General features: G+C 51.5%; 1 protein-coding gene and 2 gene segments (V, D, J or C); all 3 read left to right on the top strand.

Annotated features, from left to right (window-relative positions):
* The first annotated feature begins 494 nt into the window (after positions 1-494).
* Positions 495-8,215, top strand: LOC114641839 (5-beta-cholestane-3-alpha,7-alpha-diol 12-alpha-hydroxylase-like). Its single transcript, XM_051928744.1, has one exon. It carries the CDS (start codon positions 6,558-6,560, stop codon positions 8,091-8,093), a length of 1,536 nt encoding a protein of 511 aa, XP_051784704.1. The 5' UTR covers positions 495-6,557; the 3' UTR covers positions 8,094-8,215.
* Positions 8,216-12,887: 4,672 nt separating this feature from the next.
* LOC114641841 (immunoglobulin heavy variable 3-30-like) lies at positions 12,888-13,379 on the top strand. The segment is given in 2 exon segments: positions 12,888-12,948; positions 13,036-13,379. Coding segments are annotated over 2 exon segments (405 nt in total).
* Positions 13,380-16,158: 2,779 nt separating this feature from the next.
* On the top strand, positions 16,159-16,990 carry LOC127528350 (immunoglobulin lambda variable 3-12-like). The segment is given in 2 exon segments: positions 16,159-16,242; positions 16,443-16,990. Coding segments are annotated over 2 exon segments (603 nt in total).
* Positions 16,991-19,253: the final 2,263 nt, after the last annotated feature.

The following is a 19,253-nucleotide window of genomic DNA, read 5'->3' as shown; positions in this document are numbered from 1 at the left end:
GGCTGGGCACACATTGATGAGACATTAAACAGTGCCAGCTACCTGCTAAGGTCCTTTCAGCCATTTCCAGGGCCTGCTTGGTCCATTTTGGGCTCACGGCAGGTCATGCAGTCCACCCCAACAGCCTCCAGACACCAGGCAGGAGGAAATTGTGGGAGGGACGCCAAGCCACACTTCACGTCACCCTCTCACACAAGTCAGAATGGCTCAGCCATGGCTGGCATTTGAAACCCGGCAGCCTCCTGCTGGGACCTGCAAGGCGCAACGTAAAACCTTCATCATTTAACTTTCACTCAGTCTCGTGTAAAAATGATGACAAGCAAGAGCGAGTGACGGCTCGCTCAGGTCATCGGCTCCAAGGGGTCTTTAGATGTGGGCTTCAGCCCCACAGAGTGGTCTCAGGAGATGCGGCCCGACCGTCACAAGTTCAGCTGCAGACCCAAGGTGAGGCCCGACTGACTTGTGACTTTCATTACTCCCTCTCACTGGGAGCAGTTGCCGTGGTGGGACCCTCAAACACCGTTGGGTGAGTCTTGTAGATTTTTGGGTGCTGATCACAATGTGCCCATCATGTACCATTTCAGTTTTGTCCTGATATTTTCTTATCTTGTATCCAAACATTTTCGCTCCCGTAAGTGACTTCTCAACAACAGTTTGTGTAGCCTGGGCATGTCCAGGACATTGGAATCAGGGCAGGTTGGCATCTGTTCTGTGAAAGTTGGCATCCTGGGCAGGTCTGAACGAGCTTGACGCTGTCTCAGCATGCTGTAAAGGTGGCTGGCATACACCGATACTGCTCATTTGGTTAATAGAGATAGTGTGTATGTATGTATGTAAAGGCGGCACGGTGGCACAGTGGGTAGCGCTGCTGCCTCGCAGTAAGGAGACCCATCTGGGTTTGCTTCCCGGGTGGAGTTTGCATGTTCTCCCCGTGTCTGCTTGGCTTTCCTCCTGCAGTCCAATGACATGCAGGTTATGTGTGTGTGTGGGTGTGTGTGCCCTGTGGTGGGCTGGCACCCTGCCTGGGGTTTGTTTCCTGCCTTGCGCCCTGTGTTGGCTGGGATTGGATCCAGCAGACCCCCGTGACCCTGTAGTTAGGATATAGCGGGTTGGATAATGGATGGATGGACGGAGTGTTGTATGTACGAGTATCAGTAGAGTAAAGCAGAGGACTGAGGCGACAGAACAGGAAGTAAGCTCGATGCCAGAGACGTCTGGTGTCTCGTCAGTGTCGTCACAGCCGCCATACATCCTGCTCTATCTGTGTGTGGCGAATATCAACTCGGGCCTCAGAGATGCTGGATGACTGCTCTTGTGAAGAAAGCTTATCATCTGTATTTCAGCTGGTGATCAAGACAAGGAATGGACGCCTGACATTTGCTGTGCGACATGTGATGCCAGTCTGAGAGCCTGGCACAGAGGCCCTCGAAAGACGATGCTGTTTGCTGTTCTGATGATATGATGAGACCAGAAAGACCATGTGATGGACGGTTACTTCCAATTCCAAAACCATCAGAGGACTGGACCTTAGACGAACCCGATGAAGAAACTGCAATGCAGGGTACGGACAGTGACATCGATTTTGAACCAGTCGCTCATCAGGTGATCCACACCTGGTCACACGGCCTGAATTGAACGGTTTGGTCAGAGATTTGGGTCTGTCGAAAGCAAAAGCCGAGCTGCTGGGCTCAAGACTGCAGGAATGGTGTTTGCTGTCACCAGGTATGGACATTTCGGTGTTTCGAGGACGACCTGATCCTGATAGAACAGTCAACAGTCTCTGTTTCTGTTGTGACATTGAAGGATCGTTCTCGGCCTTGGGTTGTGATCACACCAGAGGAGTGGCGTCTCTTCATTGACTCGTCAGTGTTGAGCCTGTAAGCTGTTCTGCTCCACAATGGTGACGTTTATCCTCCAGTACCTGTTGGCTATGCAGCAGACATGAAAGAAACGTACGAGAATATGAAACTGGGGCTGAAGCCCGTCCAGTAGAGCAGGTACAACTGGAATATCTGCGGAGATCTTCAAGACGTCGCTCTGTTACTAGGACTGCAGCTCGGCCATACAGAGTACTGTTGTCTCATCTGTGAACGGGACGGCCGTGCCAAAGAGTCGACAGAACTGGCCACTCCGTAAAAAGTTAGTTCCAGGACAGAAAGATGTGGCACACGAATCACTTGTCAACCTGGCAGAGATATTTTTGCCTCCTCTTCACATAAAACTGGGACTCGTGAAGAGTTTCGTGAAAGCACTGAACAAGGAAGGCGAAGGTTTTCGTTATTTAAGACCGATGCTCCCAAGAATAACACAGAGGACATTCTTGTTGTCCCCCAGATCAGACCTGTTATGAATGACAAGCGGTTTGAAGATCTGTTAGTTGTGGCCTGGAGAGCCTTCAAAGACGTTGTTGACAATTTTCTGGGCAATTCCAGAGCCCCAAACTCCGTTCAGCTGGTAGACAAACTTCTCAAAGCATACAAGACAATGAAGTGTAACATGGCACTCGAGATTCATTTCCTTCACTCACACTTGGACTTCTTCTTCCCTGCGAATCTCAGTGCTGTCAGTGATGAAGACGGTGAAAGGTTTCAGCAGGACGTTGCTACGATGGAGAGACAATACCAGGGCAACTGGAATCTGTCAATGCTCGCTGACTACAACGTGATGCAGCAGACATTGACTACGGAGCAGAACACGCTGAATTCTGTTGACTTTAATAGCTTGTGTGAAACACAAAGGGGACCAAACAGCTTGAGTGATGCAGTAAAACCCAAAGTAGATTTGCTGTCACAATCAGCAAAAACTGTTCAGGAAGGGAGACTGTTCAAACAAATTGTTGTGCAGTGTAACCGAGGAGCCCAGGGGTCTGCTGAATGACAAGAAGAGAACATCCAGCGCTACGAAGGACACCCACAGAGTGCTGAAGACAAAGCCGAGTGAAGCTAAAATAGAAAACCCAGAAGAACTCCGTCACGAGACGAGACTTCCCACCCATGTAATGTGTAATGTGTTCTTGTAAGTGCAAAGCAGACCTGCCCTCCAGAGGAATGGAGTGACAGTTAATAGGAGGTCTGGCGGAAGTGACGTCGTCCTCGGGCCCGGGGCCGGAAGTGGCGTGTCCCGAGTCGAGGCCGTGGCTCTGGTGGGATTTCCTGCAGGGAATTTAGAAAGAGCGTTAGGGCACCCTGCCACCCCCTGGGCAGATGTGTTCCCCTTATTCTTCAAGCCCTTCAGCTGCTTGGTGACATGAGTGACAACACGAAGGATATCTGGAAAGGACTTGACATCACAGGGGGGCTCACCTGCCAGCAGGAGATGTGGGCAATGATGACGTCCTGAACTGAGTTTTTAAATAGACCTTCCTTCCCACCGCCTCCTTCTTCCAGTGACCATTCCTTCCACACCATCCCTGCTACTTCAGAACCCCACCAACGAGCCCACCTCTGACCACCAGTATGGATGAGGATTCAGCTGTGGGACCACATGGAGTCACTTGAGTTCTCAAAGGCCAACGCAGAATAAGTCTGTCACTGAGGCTCCAGAAAATGCCACTGCTGTGGGAGGCCACCTCGTCACCTTCTGTATGTGCAAGAATAGCTTTAGGGTGACATGGCATTCCTCTTAAAGAAACAGCATCAAGGGTTAATAGATGGCACCCACCCGCTCAGGCCCAACAGGAAACGCAATGAGGGTCAAGTGAACAACACAGACAAGGATGGGAAAGGTGACCAGGTGACCCGTATTCAACAAGACTGGACACTTCCTGTACACGCAGACATGTCAACCCAAATAAACAAGAATAAAAGAGACTGAGTTTATATATAGGTGCCAAGTTAGGTGCCAACCAGCGAAGCAACCCGAGCAAATGTATGTCCTGATAGACACTGGCATTCAGCAGTTGATCAAATGGACCTGTATCCTCTGTTTCTCTGATCGTGCTGACGGTGATGATGATGATGATGATGATGATGATGATGTAGCACTCTGCTTCCTAAAGGCATTTTGCTGAGCAGTAATTGAAAGATACAATGGAGAGCTCCTGTCCTGCCTGATGACTGATTTGTCCTCTTTGAGGATGACTTGCTTTCTGTAATCAACACACCCATACACCTCAAATCATGAAGACCCCCGAGAGGCCGGTCATCTTGTGGTGGACCACCTGGACCCACCACGGCTTGTCAATCAGAGACTGGAGTGGAGGAAGCCATCATCTGTCTGCTCCACAGGGCTCATCTCTTCAGTGCCATCCCTGTTAAGGGGGCACCTCAGAGATCTGCAGGTGGGTGACCTGGTGATGGAGCATCTCTCGGGCAGACCACCAGTTGATAAGGCTCAAGGACTGAGTGAGCAACACTGGAGCAGCACAAGACACAGGCCTGTCACTCTGCACACCTGTGGTCACCTGGGGGGGTCCTGATAAGGGGGAGTCAGGGGGAGAACTGCCTGCAACTGAACATCAGCAAAATCAAAGAACTGCTTATTGACTGAAGAGCCTCTGTGCCCAGTCACCATTCAGGGGGTGGATGTGGAGGTGGTCTACTCCTACAAGTACTTGGGGGTCCGCATTAATGACTGGATGGACTGGTCTCATAATAGAGAGGAACAAAAGAAGAAAGGGCACAGCAGGCTCTTCTCCCTTAGGAGACTGCAGATCTTTAATGAGGGTTGTGACGTCCTTCATATCTTCTACAACTTTGTGATGGCAACTGTGGTGGGCTGGGCTGGTGACATCATGTCAAGAGAGGACCACCGAGTCAACAAGCTCATTAAAAGGGCAGACACTCTGGACCCCCTGGAGGTCGTAAAGAAGAGAGTGCCATTGTGATCCTCTCTGTGACACACCAACACTGAGGACTTCCCCACAACAAATCGTTCAGCAGAAGTGTGTCAAGAAATGGGAAGGGGGGTCCTTTATATGCCTGTATAGCGCCTCACAGGGACCTGGACTGCCAAGTCAGAAGATTTTGATCTTTTAAATTGTTTTCCTTTTTAGTTACTTTGGTGCATGTACAAACTATGCTGTGTGTGTGTGTGTGTGCGTGTGTGTGTGTATGTGTGTGTGTGTGTGGGTGTAGAGAGTCTGAGATGGGGAGAAATCTGAATAGCCAAAGCAGACCTCAGTGTTCATGCTTGCAGTGCCATCAATTGGAATGTATTTTGTAATGCATGTAGTAATAATGCACTGCATTTGCCTTTCCAACAGGTGGCTCATCAAAAACATTTATAGTCATAAAACGCAGGACTGCAAGTGTTTGTGATGTGCCATCTGTTGGAAAGACAGAGACAGAAGGAGAGCACAGAGACCCAGATTTACATCAGTACTGTAAATGTTCAAATCTCTCTCTCTCTCGATTTATCTCTACTGTGTGTATGTACAGTATATCTTGTGGCCTGCAGGGGGCGCTCCTGCCCCCCAAACCTGACACAGACAGACACAGGACACCAGTTTCTTTTTCTTTTGTTCTCGTTTCCCACCTGTACCACCCAGCACGGTCCTAAGCACAATACAACACAAAATCACACTTTCTTTCTTTCTTTCTTTCTTTCTTTCTTTCTTTCTTTCTTTCTTTCTTCTCTTTTATTCTCAATCTCTCTCTCTCTCTCTCTCCGCCTCCACTCCTCCCAGCAAGCTTTCGTCCCTCTTCCTCCCGACTCCCAGTATGTTCTGTAGGAATTCGTGGTGCCACAGCAACTTGGGGGGGGGCTGCCCTCTAGCGTCCCAGGGGAGATAATGTCCTGAGCCCACTCCCCCCAACCCCCCCCACCCCCGGTCCTTCCATCACTTAGATGTCTGCCACAACGGGGGTTTACATATGGGGGGCATTGTCAGGTCAAGAGGGGTGCTTTAAATCCCCATCCTCTCGTTTTCTAGAAGCTTTCAAACTGAGGTCACTTCCTGTTCCGGTCTTAGCCCCGCCTCTTGTCCGGACCCCCTCCATCGGGCAGTCTAACTCATCTGAGGACTTTGTGCCTTTGCTGCCACTCTGCTCTGTCCACTTGGCCACTCTGATATCTGGGGACCACTGGCTGGTACCCCGATGTGCCTCTTCATTTGCATATTTAGATTTCTATTTTCTGACCTTCTAAGTGAAGCAAAATTAAAAACCAAAAGAAAGTTCTGCGCAGAGCCATTGAGCGGCAGGGGGTCCCAGGAAGGATAATAACAATAATCTTGTTGCACACTTGCCATGAACTGTGGAGGGCGCTATACCTGGTGACGTGTTTTCCCAGCAGCCCCTGCTAACCGTTGTCCTTCATATTTGAGGTCCGGCCAGGCAGCACAGCCATCCCTCCATTTTGTAGCCCCTGATCTTTTCAGATGACTTTTCTGAGAAGCCTCATCACAAACGAGAGCGTCGCCCCAGGGTGCCTTCAGGGTCTTTCTGTCTCTCTGGTGTCCTCTGCCCACCCCTTTAAGCCCCCCCCCCTTTCTATTGAATTCTCAGTCCTTGACCACGCCCCCGAGTGCCGCTCGCAGGGGGGCGGAGTCCTCACCCCTCTCTTCATTCCTCCTCGCCCGCCGAGCTCTCATTCCACTGCTCGGGACCCCTGGCGACATGGCCCTCCTGCTGCCCGTCCTGCTGGCGCTGCTCCTCTGCCTGACCAGTGCCCTTTACTACCTTGGAGCTTTCCGGAGGAGGCGCCCCGGAGAGCCCCCACTGGACAAAGGCCCCCTGCCCTGGCTGGGACATGTGATGGACTTCCGAAAGGACCCTGCTAACTTTCTGAAGAAGATGCAGAAGAAGCATGGCGACATCTTCACGGTGCAGATTGGGGGGCACTACTTCACCTTCCTCATGGACCCCCTGTCTTTTGGATCCGTGGTCAGGGAAGCCCAGGAGAAGCTGAACTTCAGCATATTTGCAGAGCAGCTGGTCAGGAGGGTGTTTGGTTATCACGCACTGGAGGAAGACCACAAACTGGTCCAGTTGTCCACTAAGAAGCACCTGATGGGGGACAGCTTGGTGCTCATGACTCAGGCCATGATGACCAATTTGCAGAAGCTGATGCTGCACGGCCTCGGCTCGGCCGAGGGGACGGACCCCTGGACTGAGGACAGCCTGTACCGCTTCTCCTACAACATTGTTTTCCGGGCCAGCTACTTGGCTATTTTTGGCACAGCCAGCTCTGAGTCAGCGGACACCCTTCAGAAGGCGGATGAGCAGGACCGCCTGGAGTCTGAGGAGCTCTTCCTCGAGTTCAGCAAGTACGACCAGCTCGTCTCCCACCTGGCCTTTGGCGTGCTGCCCCCCAGACGTAAGATGGAGGCCGAGAGGCTCAAGAGGCTCTTCTGGAGGGCGCTGTCTGTGGAGAAGCTGCGGGAGAAGGACAACACCAGCCGATGGGTGACGGAGCAGTGCCAAGAAAGGGAGGAGCGAGGAGTGCGACGGCCCATGCTGGACAGGTTCATGTTGGTGCTTCTCTTTGTTTCACAGGGCAACACGGGGCCCTCCGCCTTCTGGCTGCTTTTTTACCTCATGAGGCACCCCGAAGCCATGAAGGCCGTCCAGGAGGAGGTGGACAGGGTCCTGAAAGACAATGGCCAGCAGGTCTACCCTGGAGGCCCACCTATTGACCTCACCAGAGACATGCTCCTCAGGACCCCTGTGCTGGACAGCGCCGTGGAGGAGACGCTTCGGCTGACGGCAGCTCCGGTGCTCACGCGTGCCGTCGTGCAGGACATGAAGCTGAAGATGGCAGATGGCAGGGAGTTCGCCCTTCGAAAGGGGGACTGGGTGTCTCTCTTTCCGTACGTCGCGGCCCAGATGGACCCCAGCATTCATCCTGAGCCCCAAACCTTCAAGTACGACCGCTTCCTCACGCCCCAGCGCACCAAAAAGACAGACTTCTACAAAGATGGCAAAAAGCTGAAGTTCTACAACATGCCCTGGGGGGCCGGGGGCTCCATATGCCCGGGCCGCTTCTTCGCCTCCAATGAGCTCAAGCAGTTTGTCTTCCTCATGCTGACGTACTTTGATTTGGAGCTGCTGAGGCCTGATGAGGAGATCACCGCCGCCGACATGACCCGCTGGAGTATTGGCTTAACACAGCCCACCCTTGATGTCCGCTTCAGATATCGGCTAAGGTTTTAGGGGTGGTCTGTGTGAGTCCCTCATCTCCAGCACGGCTGGGATGGAAGGGGGCACACGGCAGATCCTGGGGTCCAAATGCAGGTCGTGCCTTTCCCCAGTAGCCTTCAGGGTCCAAGGTTTAGTCAGAGGGGTTTACTAAGCTTCTGCTGTTTATAGCGCCTTTCACTGTAATGCCTTCCAGGGTGTGTTGTGCCGCATGTGCCCAGGAATAAAGCTTAGCGTGTCTTTGGATGCTGAGTGTCACCTGTCGTCTTTTACCTATTGTGTGATTCGCTCTGCCACCCCCTTTACCACCTTCAGCTGTCCACACAGAGTGGCCACGTGGTGAAGCTGTGCTTTCAAATCGTTGACTCTGTCACTTGATATAGCGCCTTTTATTGTGTTATGATGGAGATCCCTAATGATGGACTGCCTTGCTGGGAGCTTCTTCAGGCCAATGTCTCCCAAACTCATTTGTTGATCTTCAATGCGTTTCTTTGCAGCTTCTCCTTAACCCCAAGTGGTCTTTAAAACTCGCCCGCCTGTACCCGTCCGGGTCAGTCTTAGACATACGAGGCAGGAGCCAAACCTGGAGGGGGCGCCAGTGCGTCATGCAGATTGACAGCCCAGGTGGGTCGTAATTCACCTGGCGTCAGTGCCGTCGGGGTCGTGAAGTATGGAGACATCCCACCCATTGTGCTAACACGGTGACCTGTCACTCTTCAGCCCGAGGGCCACCCTGCCTTCCCTTTGATTTTGAGTTGTTGTTGTTGTTCAGGTTTGACTCCAAGGAGGTGGGCCATGAAGCACAATGCACATCGTGACAGCCCCCCGAGGCCTCACTCTGAGCCGGGGGCCACGGGCCTGGTCCTGCAGTGTTTCTTGGACTCCCGATTTTTGGTTCGGTCCTCAGGTGGCCCTTTTGGTTTGCGTTTGTGTCCTCGGGTCCGGCAGTTCAGTTTATGGGACTTTTGTTTGAAGTATTAAGACGCATTGCCCCCTTTGAGCTCTCGGCCCCCTCAGACCACCCTGATGACTTCAATCTCCTCACTTCAGTTTAAAGGTGAGGTGAACACAAACAGAACGGAGACGCGGCCCCCAATGTATAAAAGTACAAAGGTGTGTGGGGGTCTCTTAGTGAATTATGGGAGAGTGCGGAGCGGGGTCAGGTGACACTCAGACCACCACTCAAAGTCCGTGAGTAATGCAGATGGCTACCCCCCCCCCCCCACACTTGAAAACAGGATTTGGTGGTCCTGCCAGCTTTCTTTTCATTGGCACATATAACGCTGGCAGACTGGCATTGCTGCCCCACTCTCCAAGTGCCATCTTGCAGTGACCTGGCTGTGTAGACATCAGACCCCACCTTAGACTGCACAGTTAGGGGGTCTCCTCACAAGCACCCAGCAGCAGTGGCCTGACCTGTGACCTGAACGTGGCAGTGAGCCACAGGGACCAGCAGGTGGCGCTGCTGTTTAAGGAGGCAGCCCACCTGCGGAGGAACTGCGTGTCGCACACTCTGATCTGAGCTGCATTTGGACCTTCCACTTCTTTTACCCTCTGGTGTCTTACACAGCAGGGGACACCTTGAAGAGGGTCTTCAGTTTCCTGCCAGGTGGTCTCGTACTGTTTTGGCCATCTTGAGCCCAGAATGTCAGCGTCTTGAAGCCCAGGAAGCCACTTGCTTTACTTATTGATCACCAACACAGCTAGGAAGGTTTCTCTAATAACCGCTGAGCATTTAAAGAGGGGGACACTGCAGGAATGGGGGCTTACAGTCATAGGAACACACACAACTACCAAAAAGCAGCGACCCGATCACTAAGGGGGCCGACTTGTCGTGATTGGTGGTCCGGCACCCCAACTTCAAACAGCCGACTTCTACACTCCCGGTGTCCCCTGCAGTGTCCCTTCATCATATGGGCTTCGCCGCTTTGGCTCTCCTACCCCACACAGCGCCCTCTGGTGGGATTCAAATTGTACACAGAATGCAGGTGGTCTGCAGATGCCCACTAAATCTCACCCCCTGTCTTCTTGTCCTGCACTCTCTCTGTGGTGGTCTTCTGCATGAAATATAGCGCCTTTAAGGCACTGCCCTCCCCCACATCACATGCCAGCCCAGTTTGGAGTCGTGTCATGGTGGTCACATTCAGAAAAGACTTCTAAGAGAATGGACAATAAAGTCCACCAAGGGGCACAAAGTGCCATCTAAACTGTCTTCATGTGCAAAAGGGTAAGGGGGCACTTAGAGGGGTCTTAAATAAATCAAAATAAATAAGGATGTTGTAAGACATTTGGGGTACAAAAGCTGAGACTCACACTACAGGGGGCCACACATTTGACATGGAGGAGCATCTTAGGCTTTAGTCATGTAATTGACCTTTGGTCCAGTAGGTGGCACTCAAATGTCACTTTGACCACCTTCATGCCAAGCAAAGTATTTCATTTCAGGGTGGCTGTAGACTGAGAGTCCACCGTAGCAGCGCGTGTGTAAGGCAGGAGCCAACCCTGGACTGGACACCAGGTCGTGAAGTGCTTGGAGAACACAAAGCTGTGGAAAAGAGAAGAAGCAGAAGTGGTGGGATTGGACTGAGGAGGAAGACGAGGTGTCAGGGCCGACCTGAAAAGGCTGAGGGTCCTTTAAGCCCCCATGTGCCCTTCTTTGACTGAGGAGAGCCTTCTGTCTGGCCACTCTGTCACAAAGCTCAGCTCAGTGGGGTGTTGGGGTGATTGTCATCCTTCTGGAAGGCTCTCCAGTCTCCACGCTGGTGTCCAGAGCTCAGCTTGAGTCACCGCTGGGTTGTTGGTCACCTCTCTTATCAAAGCCATTCTCCCTCCATCGCTTAGTGTGGCCAGGCAAACAGAAGACCCCTCAAGGTGTGAATCACGGAGGCCACTGGGCTCTTAGGTAGCCATCTCCAGATGTCTGCCCCTCTCTAAGCTTGGTGGCCGCTCCTTTGACCTCTGCTCACCTGAGGGACCTTCAGTGGACAGCTGTGTTTGTGTGTCCTTCCTAATCAGTCCAATCCAACGAGCTGACCTCAGGTGGACTTCAAACGTGCTGTAGAAACATCTCAATGGTGGCCAATAGAATGGAGGGGCTCCTGAGCCAAAGCAGAGGGTCCAAGTACTTGTGTCCAACAGATAGTTCAGGTTTTGAGCTGTAAATTAAAAATGCGTTTGCCAAAATGTCTGCAATTCTGCTCTTGTCTTGGAGGAAAAAACAAACGGAAATGATTTGAGCAGCAAGCTGTGACAACAAAAAGGGACAAAGGGACAACAAGACGCTACACAAAGTAGCAAAATAATGAAAAAGAACAAAAGAAAGAAAAGTAAATTATTAAAAAAAAATCGAAAAAACAGCAAAATCAAAACAACGCTGGAGCCCAGGATAAAAACAGCAGACACCACCATGATGAAAGTTTAGGGGCTCGGAGTTTACGTCTGCTCTTAAACAAGGCAAGGCACAGGTGAAGGAAGACCCCTCGGACACAGAGGAAGGTACGGAGCAGAAGAAGACCACCGTCAAAAAGCAAAGCAAAGGTCAGAGCTGGGAAGTCAAATACTAAAAAAGACCAGCAGGTGGCGACAGGGTCCGCTCTGAGCGCCCTAGGCCACGCCCAGCCACGCCCCCGGCCCGCCCCACGTGTACACGCAATAGGAGTAACAATAAAATGCGCGGGTAAAATACGAGCTCTTGACAGTCACTAACGGTGGGAGTACAACAGTACGGATATCCATCTATCTATCTATTATATAGCGCCTTTCATCTATCTATCTATCTATCTATCTATCTATCTATCTATCTATCTATCTATCTATCTATCTATCTATCTATCTATCTTATTTAGCGCCTTTCATCTATCTATCTATCTATCTATCTATCTATCTATCTATCTATCTATCTATTATATAGCACCTTTCATCTATCTATCTATCTATCTATCTATCTAGTTTATATAGTGCCTTTCATGTCAGTCTTTTTCGCTACAGTTTACATAAACATTTTTCTTTCCCTCTTCTTTTTAAAGCACAAGCAGCCCCCCATAAGCATTTGTGCACCCCCGCCACGCGCTCCGGTCCCAGGGTCCCCTCGTCCGTTTATCCCGATCTCGCAGTGTCTGTTTGGTTTATCGCGGCTCGGTGGTGTAGCTAAGACCCTCCATGTTTGGTCCTCCTTTACTAAGTAAGACCCGATTTCAGGACGACGGAGGCCCCGCAGCAACGTAATAACGACATTTCCTTTTATGTTGCCCTGTCACACAATTGTCGCAGCTCAATGTGCAGCAGAAAACGTCACAGGTGCTTACAAGAAAAGGAAAACGCTTTTCAAGCCTGGCCGGGATGTCAGTCCGTCACCGGGCACACTCTCTCTCTCTCTCTGTCCCTCCCTGAGTCTCGGTGTCCCGCACATACATCCACACTTACCGGCCAATATGTCTGCCGTTTGTCGTTACTCGGCTCCGGTCCATTCAATCCGCGGTTGTCGATGTCTTTCTTCACTGTACTGAAGGACAGCCACTGGTTCGCTGCGCCTGCGCACATCGATTTCAGGACGCAGACCCGATTCAGCCCGAACTGCTCTAACGGATGGGGATGTCGCCCGCTCTTGTTTTCGTTACATTTCGGCTTCTGTGCTCAGGGCGGTCCTACTCAAGCTCGAACACTGTACAGTAACCCAAAACACCCCCTAGCGTGTACCCCCCCCCCCCCCCCCCCCCCCCCAACCAACATAAGCCCCCGCTACCAAATAGCCATTCGCTGGTGCACTGTAGCACCTCTGGCATCTTTTACTGTGACTCCTCGTTGAAGACAATGACCCCTGCGCGCTGCTTGGTCTTCTTCTATGGTGGGCTTCGCCTGGCTGTTCTATCAGGTAAGCCCTGACGGCCGCCCTCAGCCTCCCCCACGCTAAGCCCCAGTGAACTTACGCGGCCCTTCTCTTCTTTTATTTTCTAACTAGCGCCATCTGCTATGAAAATCCTGCAGCCCCGGTCTGTTTCGCGGACCCCCCAGAAGATCTGCAGGATCGAGTGTGCGGTGATCGGCGTGCCGGCGGTGGGCGACGGGGTCCACTGGTACAGGGAGACGCGCTCGCAGCACCTGCACTGGATCTCCTATTTCATCGACGACACTCTGCAGTCCACCCTGGACCCCCTGAGTGACCGGTTCTTTGTGGTTCGAGCCAGTGAGATGAACACGTTCGTGCTGACCATCACGGACACGAGAGCGGAGGACAGCGGGGTCTACTACTGCGCCGCCCGAGAGGGTCACGCTGTCTTCAACTCCCTGACATCTCGTTCATAAAGCCCGCTGTGAACGATCAAGCGACAGAGAAGGCCGGCGCCCTCCATACATGGGTGCAAGTAAAAGACAAGGACCCCAATGGAGTCGCCAGCCGACACGAAGTGACAGGAAAATGTCAACGTGACGTAAAGGGGATCCAAACACGAAAGGCGTGGGTTTATGGGAATAATCGCGAAAGACTCCCTTGAATACAAAAATAAATTAAGAAATGAATCAATCAATCAATCAATCAATCAATCAATCAATCAAACAAACAATCAAACAAACAATCAAACAAACAAACAAATAAATAAATAAATAAAACGGCGTCAAGTCCTGACCTGGAATGCGCTAACCACGTGATTTCGGCAAACGACATTTCTGTGGACCAAAGAAATAATAATAATAATAATAATAATAATAATAATAATAATAATAATAATAATCTGCGGTGGGTTGGCACCCTGCCTGGGATTGGTTCCTGCCTTGTGCCCTGTGTTGGCTGGGATTGGCTCCAGCAGCCCCCCGTGACCCTGTGTTCGGATTCAGCGGGTTGGAAATTGGATGGATGGATGGATAATAATAATACTGAGAAAAGCGCTATATACATGTAATGAATTATTACTATTATTATTACAATACAGACTTTTAAAAACGTACACACGATTAAGGACGTGAACATTAAAGCCGTGGTCAGTTTCTGAAGCGCTGCATTCAGCGTGGTCTGGGTGGTCTGTCCCCTTCTCTCCTCCTGAGTGCGCCGCTCACACCTTCATCATCTTCTGGTCTTCATCCTCACAGCTGACATGGCTGACCTTCAGAGTTTGTCGCCACCTCCCTCATTAAGCCTTGCTGATTTCTTTCCATTTTCATTCTCATCACCTTCAGTGGACATTTTTGTTGCCTCAGTTTTCACTCGAAGGTGGGCAGAGGAGGGCCACCAGGTGCACCCCAACACTTCAGGACATGTCCCACTGCCACAGACTCCGAGACTTCACCCCGTGTTGTGTCGAGCAGTGTGGAGACCTCATCGAGGTCCTCAGAATCCTCCAAGCTGATGTAATAGAATTCTGAGAGCTCAACGGTGAGTCGTGTCCTCGAGGACACCAAACGTCCATTTAGGCCTGATGCCAGGAGGAGTTGTGGAAGTCTGCAACAAACTACCAAGCCATGGAGCTGAAGGAGAAACCTGGAGGCCCGTTAAGAAGGATCTGGAGCAGATATGGGGACAGCTTAGCTATCAGCTCAAGAAACGAGTGACAAAAGGACTGGACAGTCACCTCTCGTTTGTCACATTTCTTCACATATCCAATATTGAGATGACAACTAGTGACGAACATTCAGCCCTGTGATTGGCTCTCATTACGCTGCCTAAACTATTGTAATGGTGCCAGCAGGGGCATCAGCCTGGGTTTGAGTCACCATCTGCCATCAGGCAGCTTCACAAGCAGCTGCAGGGGAGCCTAAGCACACAGCAAACTTGTGCAAATCGCACGAGAATGACATCTGATGTGACAACAGTGAGCGGTCCTTCTACCTAAAAGAGTGTGAAGCCATTGGCCCTCGATGCCACCAAGCATCTTATACTGAAGGCTGTCCCCTTGACAAAATGACACAAATTCAGGAGACGTGTGCATTAGCTTGGGGTGAGAGGTCGGCAGAGTGACCGGCTTGTCCATTCAGTTCAGTATCATTTGTGTGGCACACCTCACAGGGCACAGGCACAGAGCACTAGAGTGACTTTGCAGACCACTAATGGTGCAAATCCCAATAACGTCTAAAGTGCACACAAGTTGAACCCACCAGGTGGTCCGATGTCATCACCCTTCTGACATGACAGACGACATGAGGTGACGCCTGACATCAAGGGAGCTCACAAGCCACTCTGAACATTGAAAATGCAACTGGCCACCATGAGAGAATGTCAAAGACTGGTAGTGACATGTTGGGGTCCCCGTGTTGACTCGTCTTACTAAGTTGTGTTTTCTTGTGTCTTTAAACTGTGTGTTGATGCCACCTTCGTCCTCCTCACCTCCTCTTCTTCAGTTCTTCATGTTCTTCTCTTCACCTGTCTGGAGGTCATTGGGACCTTGGGGCGCCATCTGCGAATGTCAGACCTCCACTATTGGTCCCCACCGTGACCCGGTGATGTCAAGGTTGGACCTCACTGAGGACTTCTCTTTTGCAGTCACTTTGGATGCCTGGTCCAGGTAGATGAGAATGTGAAACTAAAATATGCCATCACATTCTGGTGGCACAACAGTTGGCGCTGCTACCTCACAGTTCTGTGATCTCAGTTTGAATGCCGCAGGCTGTGTCGAGTTTGCACCTTCTCCCCGTGTGCCAGTCTTGTTCTTTATTACCCACACTTGGCCCTAACTGTCACACGCAAGTCATATGCCTCCTGTAGACCTGGGGGGCACCACGTAAATGAGCAGGACGGGGCTTTGGACTTCAGGGGGGTGGCAGGGCAGCGGTCCAAGCACACATTTACACCCGAGTGCACAGCTTGACCCAGGGCTGTCACCCGCTGACAACGTCTTACTGACAAAATGACCTTCGTGAGAGGTGTGAGCCCACCCAGCAGTGCCCACGAAGGGGGTCACTTTGAAATCCTTGAAATTGATGACGAGGATGAAACCCTGACTCCATCAACTCACAACTAAGAGATGAATGCCATCGCAGCGTTTGGAAGGAAGTTCCAAAAGCCTGAGACTGGCAGTCGTGGGCATGCGTCATACACCCTCACTTCATTTGTCACCGTAAGCCAAACAGTCACTCGGTGAAGGCCAGGCGCTGACAAGTCACAAGCGTCACAAGGCCCTGAAGATGCGACGGCGACAGCTTGATCTCCTGCGCTGCATGACACTAACGCTGCTGGCCAGTAAGTGACTATAACTGTCACCCCAGCTCCTATATGTATATATTTATATAGCGCCTTTGTGCTCAACACCAGCCACCGTGTCCCCGCCCGATCTTCTCTTTCGTTCTTCCCCGTGCTGACGGTGGGTGGAGGTGCCCCCCTAACCACTGAGCCCACTTCATTTCTTTAGCTTAACGTGTTCCTCTTTTGTTCTCCGGCAGCTCCTTCGTGGTCCGCCACTCTTTTCCAGCCGAGCTCCGTGGTGCTCAAGGACGGCAGACCGGCACGGATCGAGTGTCGCATCGGGGGCTCCTCGACCCGGGACACCACGTTTTACTGGTACCGTCAGAAAGGCGACACGGAGCTGCTGTGGATTCTGTACTATCAGGACACCTCGACTCAGGAAAAAGCGGAGTCGTTCGCCGGGAGATTCTCCTGCACGAAACAGCGGGACCGACAGGCGGCCTTCTTGATCATAACGGAGACGAGCAGAGCCGACGAGGCCACCTACTTCTGCGCAGTCTGGTCAGCGCACCGCCACACAGGCCCACGAGCGGGTGACACAAAAACGTGTCAAGTGCGCCGCCAGCTGGCCATACCGGCGAAGGAGCAGACCGCAATGCGCGTGCGCACCCGGCGACTCGCAGCTCCTCGTTGTCAGTTTCAGCCGCAGTTTGGTGGCCCCAGATGTTCATTCATTATGGACGTGAGGGCAGGTAGCCGTGCCATCTTCAGGTGGACCGTTCAGCAAAATTCTTTAATGCCATGAAATAAACGCGAACTGAAAAGTGACCTGCATGGCGCTGCTCGCAAATGTCCATCGCGTCCACACCTTAGGGCCACGGCGGACAGTTGAGCCGAGCAGGCGACATCGCGCATCTGCATCTGCACAGCCTTAAGGAGGAAAGGAATACAACGGAACGGAACAAATAGCAGACAAAAGAGAAATGGACACGAGGAGTGCTCAGCTCCGTGGGCGTGACGTCACGCGTCGTCGGTGACGTGCTGCTGTGGGCGCGCGGACCTCAAAGTGAAGGGGACAGCGCGCAGCTGCGTGAGGTGACAGGTGCATCCCCCTCATTTCTAAAAATGTCAACTGTCTGATTCTCCTGGGTGAAGATCAGAAGAACGAGGAGATGACAATCTGCTGGGTATGCAAGAAAAGAAACAAAATAAATCAAACAGGGTGACATGCGGCGACATTCAGAGTCTGCGAGGACAACGCAAGAAATGGGACGTCCTACAAAAGGCGAGGTGTCAGCAATTCAAAAGCAAATCTCATTTTAAAGAAGAAAGTCCGTCCATTGACTGCACCGATTGAGTGACAAACAGAATCAGAAAGGCAGAGTGACCAGGGGACAACATTCTACCTGAGCACCACAGCTGTCTTTACTGTAGTTGGCTCGTGGGGACTTTCATTAAAAGTGACTTTGAGTCCCTAAGTGTGTCAGCGGTGGCCCTTCACGTTCTCACAACTCCATTCAGCGCCTGATTCCGTGTGTGGGGAATGAGAACACAGGTAGGGTAGGCCGGGGGTGAGCTCGGGGTCACACTGGCGGTCACTCGAGTCACCTGCCTGGCCACATGTCACCCATTTAAACTGTGAATGGGGAGGGAAATCAGACAGCGAGTGTTATTAGTAAATCGAAAAGAAAGAAACGTGTTGGGCTTATTTCTGATAGAGCGGGGCTCCGTCCTGGGCTCAAACATCTCCTCCTGCCTCGTACCCAATGCTGCTGGGAAAGGCTCTGCACTCCTCACTCCCACCCAGTGCCCTAAACTGGAATGAAGATGTCACGTTACTCAGGGGTGATGTTAGCGGTTATCCAGAATACCCCATCAGTGTGTGTGACCCTGACCAAGTCACTTCACCTTCCACAACTGATATTGTCAAATCACAGTAACAGAAGTCCCCTGTGATACGGATCAGCATATTAAAGGCACTATATAACAGCATTACTGATACAAGCTCCATTGCTGTGTCCCATAGGACTTCAGAAGGCCACCTCACCTAGCAGCGAGGTGACTGAAAACTCGTCACAGTAACATTTAGTGTTAAAGGCACAATAGAACATCAGACCACAGCACAGATGACCTGTTTGGTCCCACGGTGGACCACCTGACTTTGGGTACCTTAGGGTGCTTGTGGATGACCAACATACAAGATGGGCCCGTGTCACCTCTATTTGCTGTGCAGCTTGACCTCCTTTGGTGCTGGCAGGTCACCCTTGAGAGCCATCTGCCAGTCTGCTGTGGCCAGTGCCGCATCTTCTGTGTGGCAGTGGAGTGCAGGTGATGCCCAAAGGCTCAGGAGACATTGACATGCATGGCTGACCAAGTCCTGGGAGTCACACTGCACCCACTGGAGAAACTAGTGGAGCAAAAGGTCACTCAGAAGTCTGCTTAGTCTTTTGGGCAAACACCTGGTTGGGCCCAAATAAGCAGAGGGACACCTCAGATAACAGACAGGTGACATCGGCTTTGCACCAAGGAGAGCCACGTGGTGGTGAGGGGTGAGGTGGCACTTCAGACATAATTTTTGAAATCCTTCAGCTGTGCTTTCCTTCAATAAACCCCAAGTTAGACAGATGGAAATGTCATGTGACCCCCGTCTCAAAGTGGGAGCTCCGAGATGGACGGCCATCTTGTGACATGGACTTTCCAACTGGGTCAGCCAGAGAGCCCATATTTGTGGTGGTCGTGTATGTGCCGCGATGAGTGCACCTTGAAAGCGCTGGCTTTGTTCTTTGTATTCACCTTAAGCTCGTTTTTAAATGATTTTTAATTCGAATTAGCAAGTCAAGAGCGAACTCGCGTTTTTTGCCAAAAATTCAAGAAACGTTACAGGAATCTCACCAAATAGGAAGGGGAGACGTCGGTGGGAAGTCGGGAATTCCATAGGGGATAACTGTCGTGGGCATCGGGGTCTGAAACAAAATGGAAGATTAGGCGTAGCTGGAGAGAACTGGGACAAGACTGGCAATCGTGAGGCCGAAGAACTCCAAGAATGGGCCAATCAATCAATCAATCAA

The sequence above is a fragment of the Erpetoichthys calabaricus genome, chromosome 6 (assembly GCF_900747795.2).
Source record: "Erpetoichthys calabaricus chromosome 6, fErpCal1.3, whole genome shotgun sequence".
NCBI lineage: Eukaryota > Metazoa > Chordata > Cladistia > Polypteriformes > Polypteridae > Erpetoichthys > Erpetoichthys calabaricus.
The sequence above is the reverse complement of the archived record's forward strand: the minus strand, read 5'-3'. Positions and strand labels throughout refer to the sequence as shown.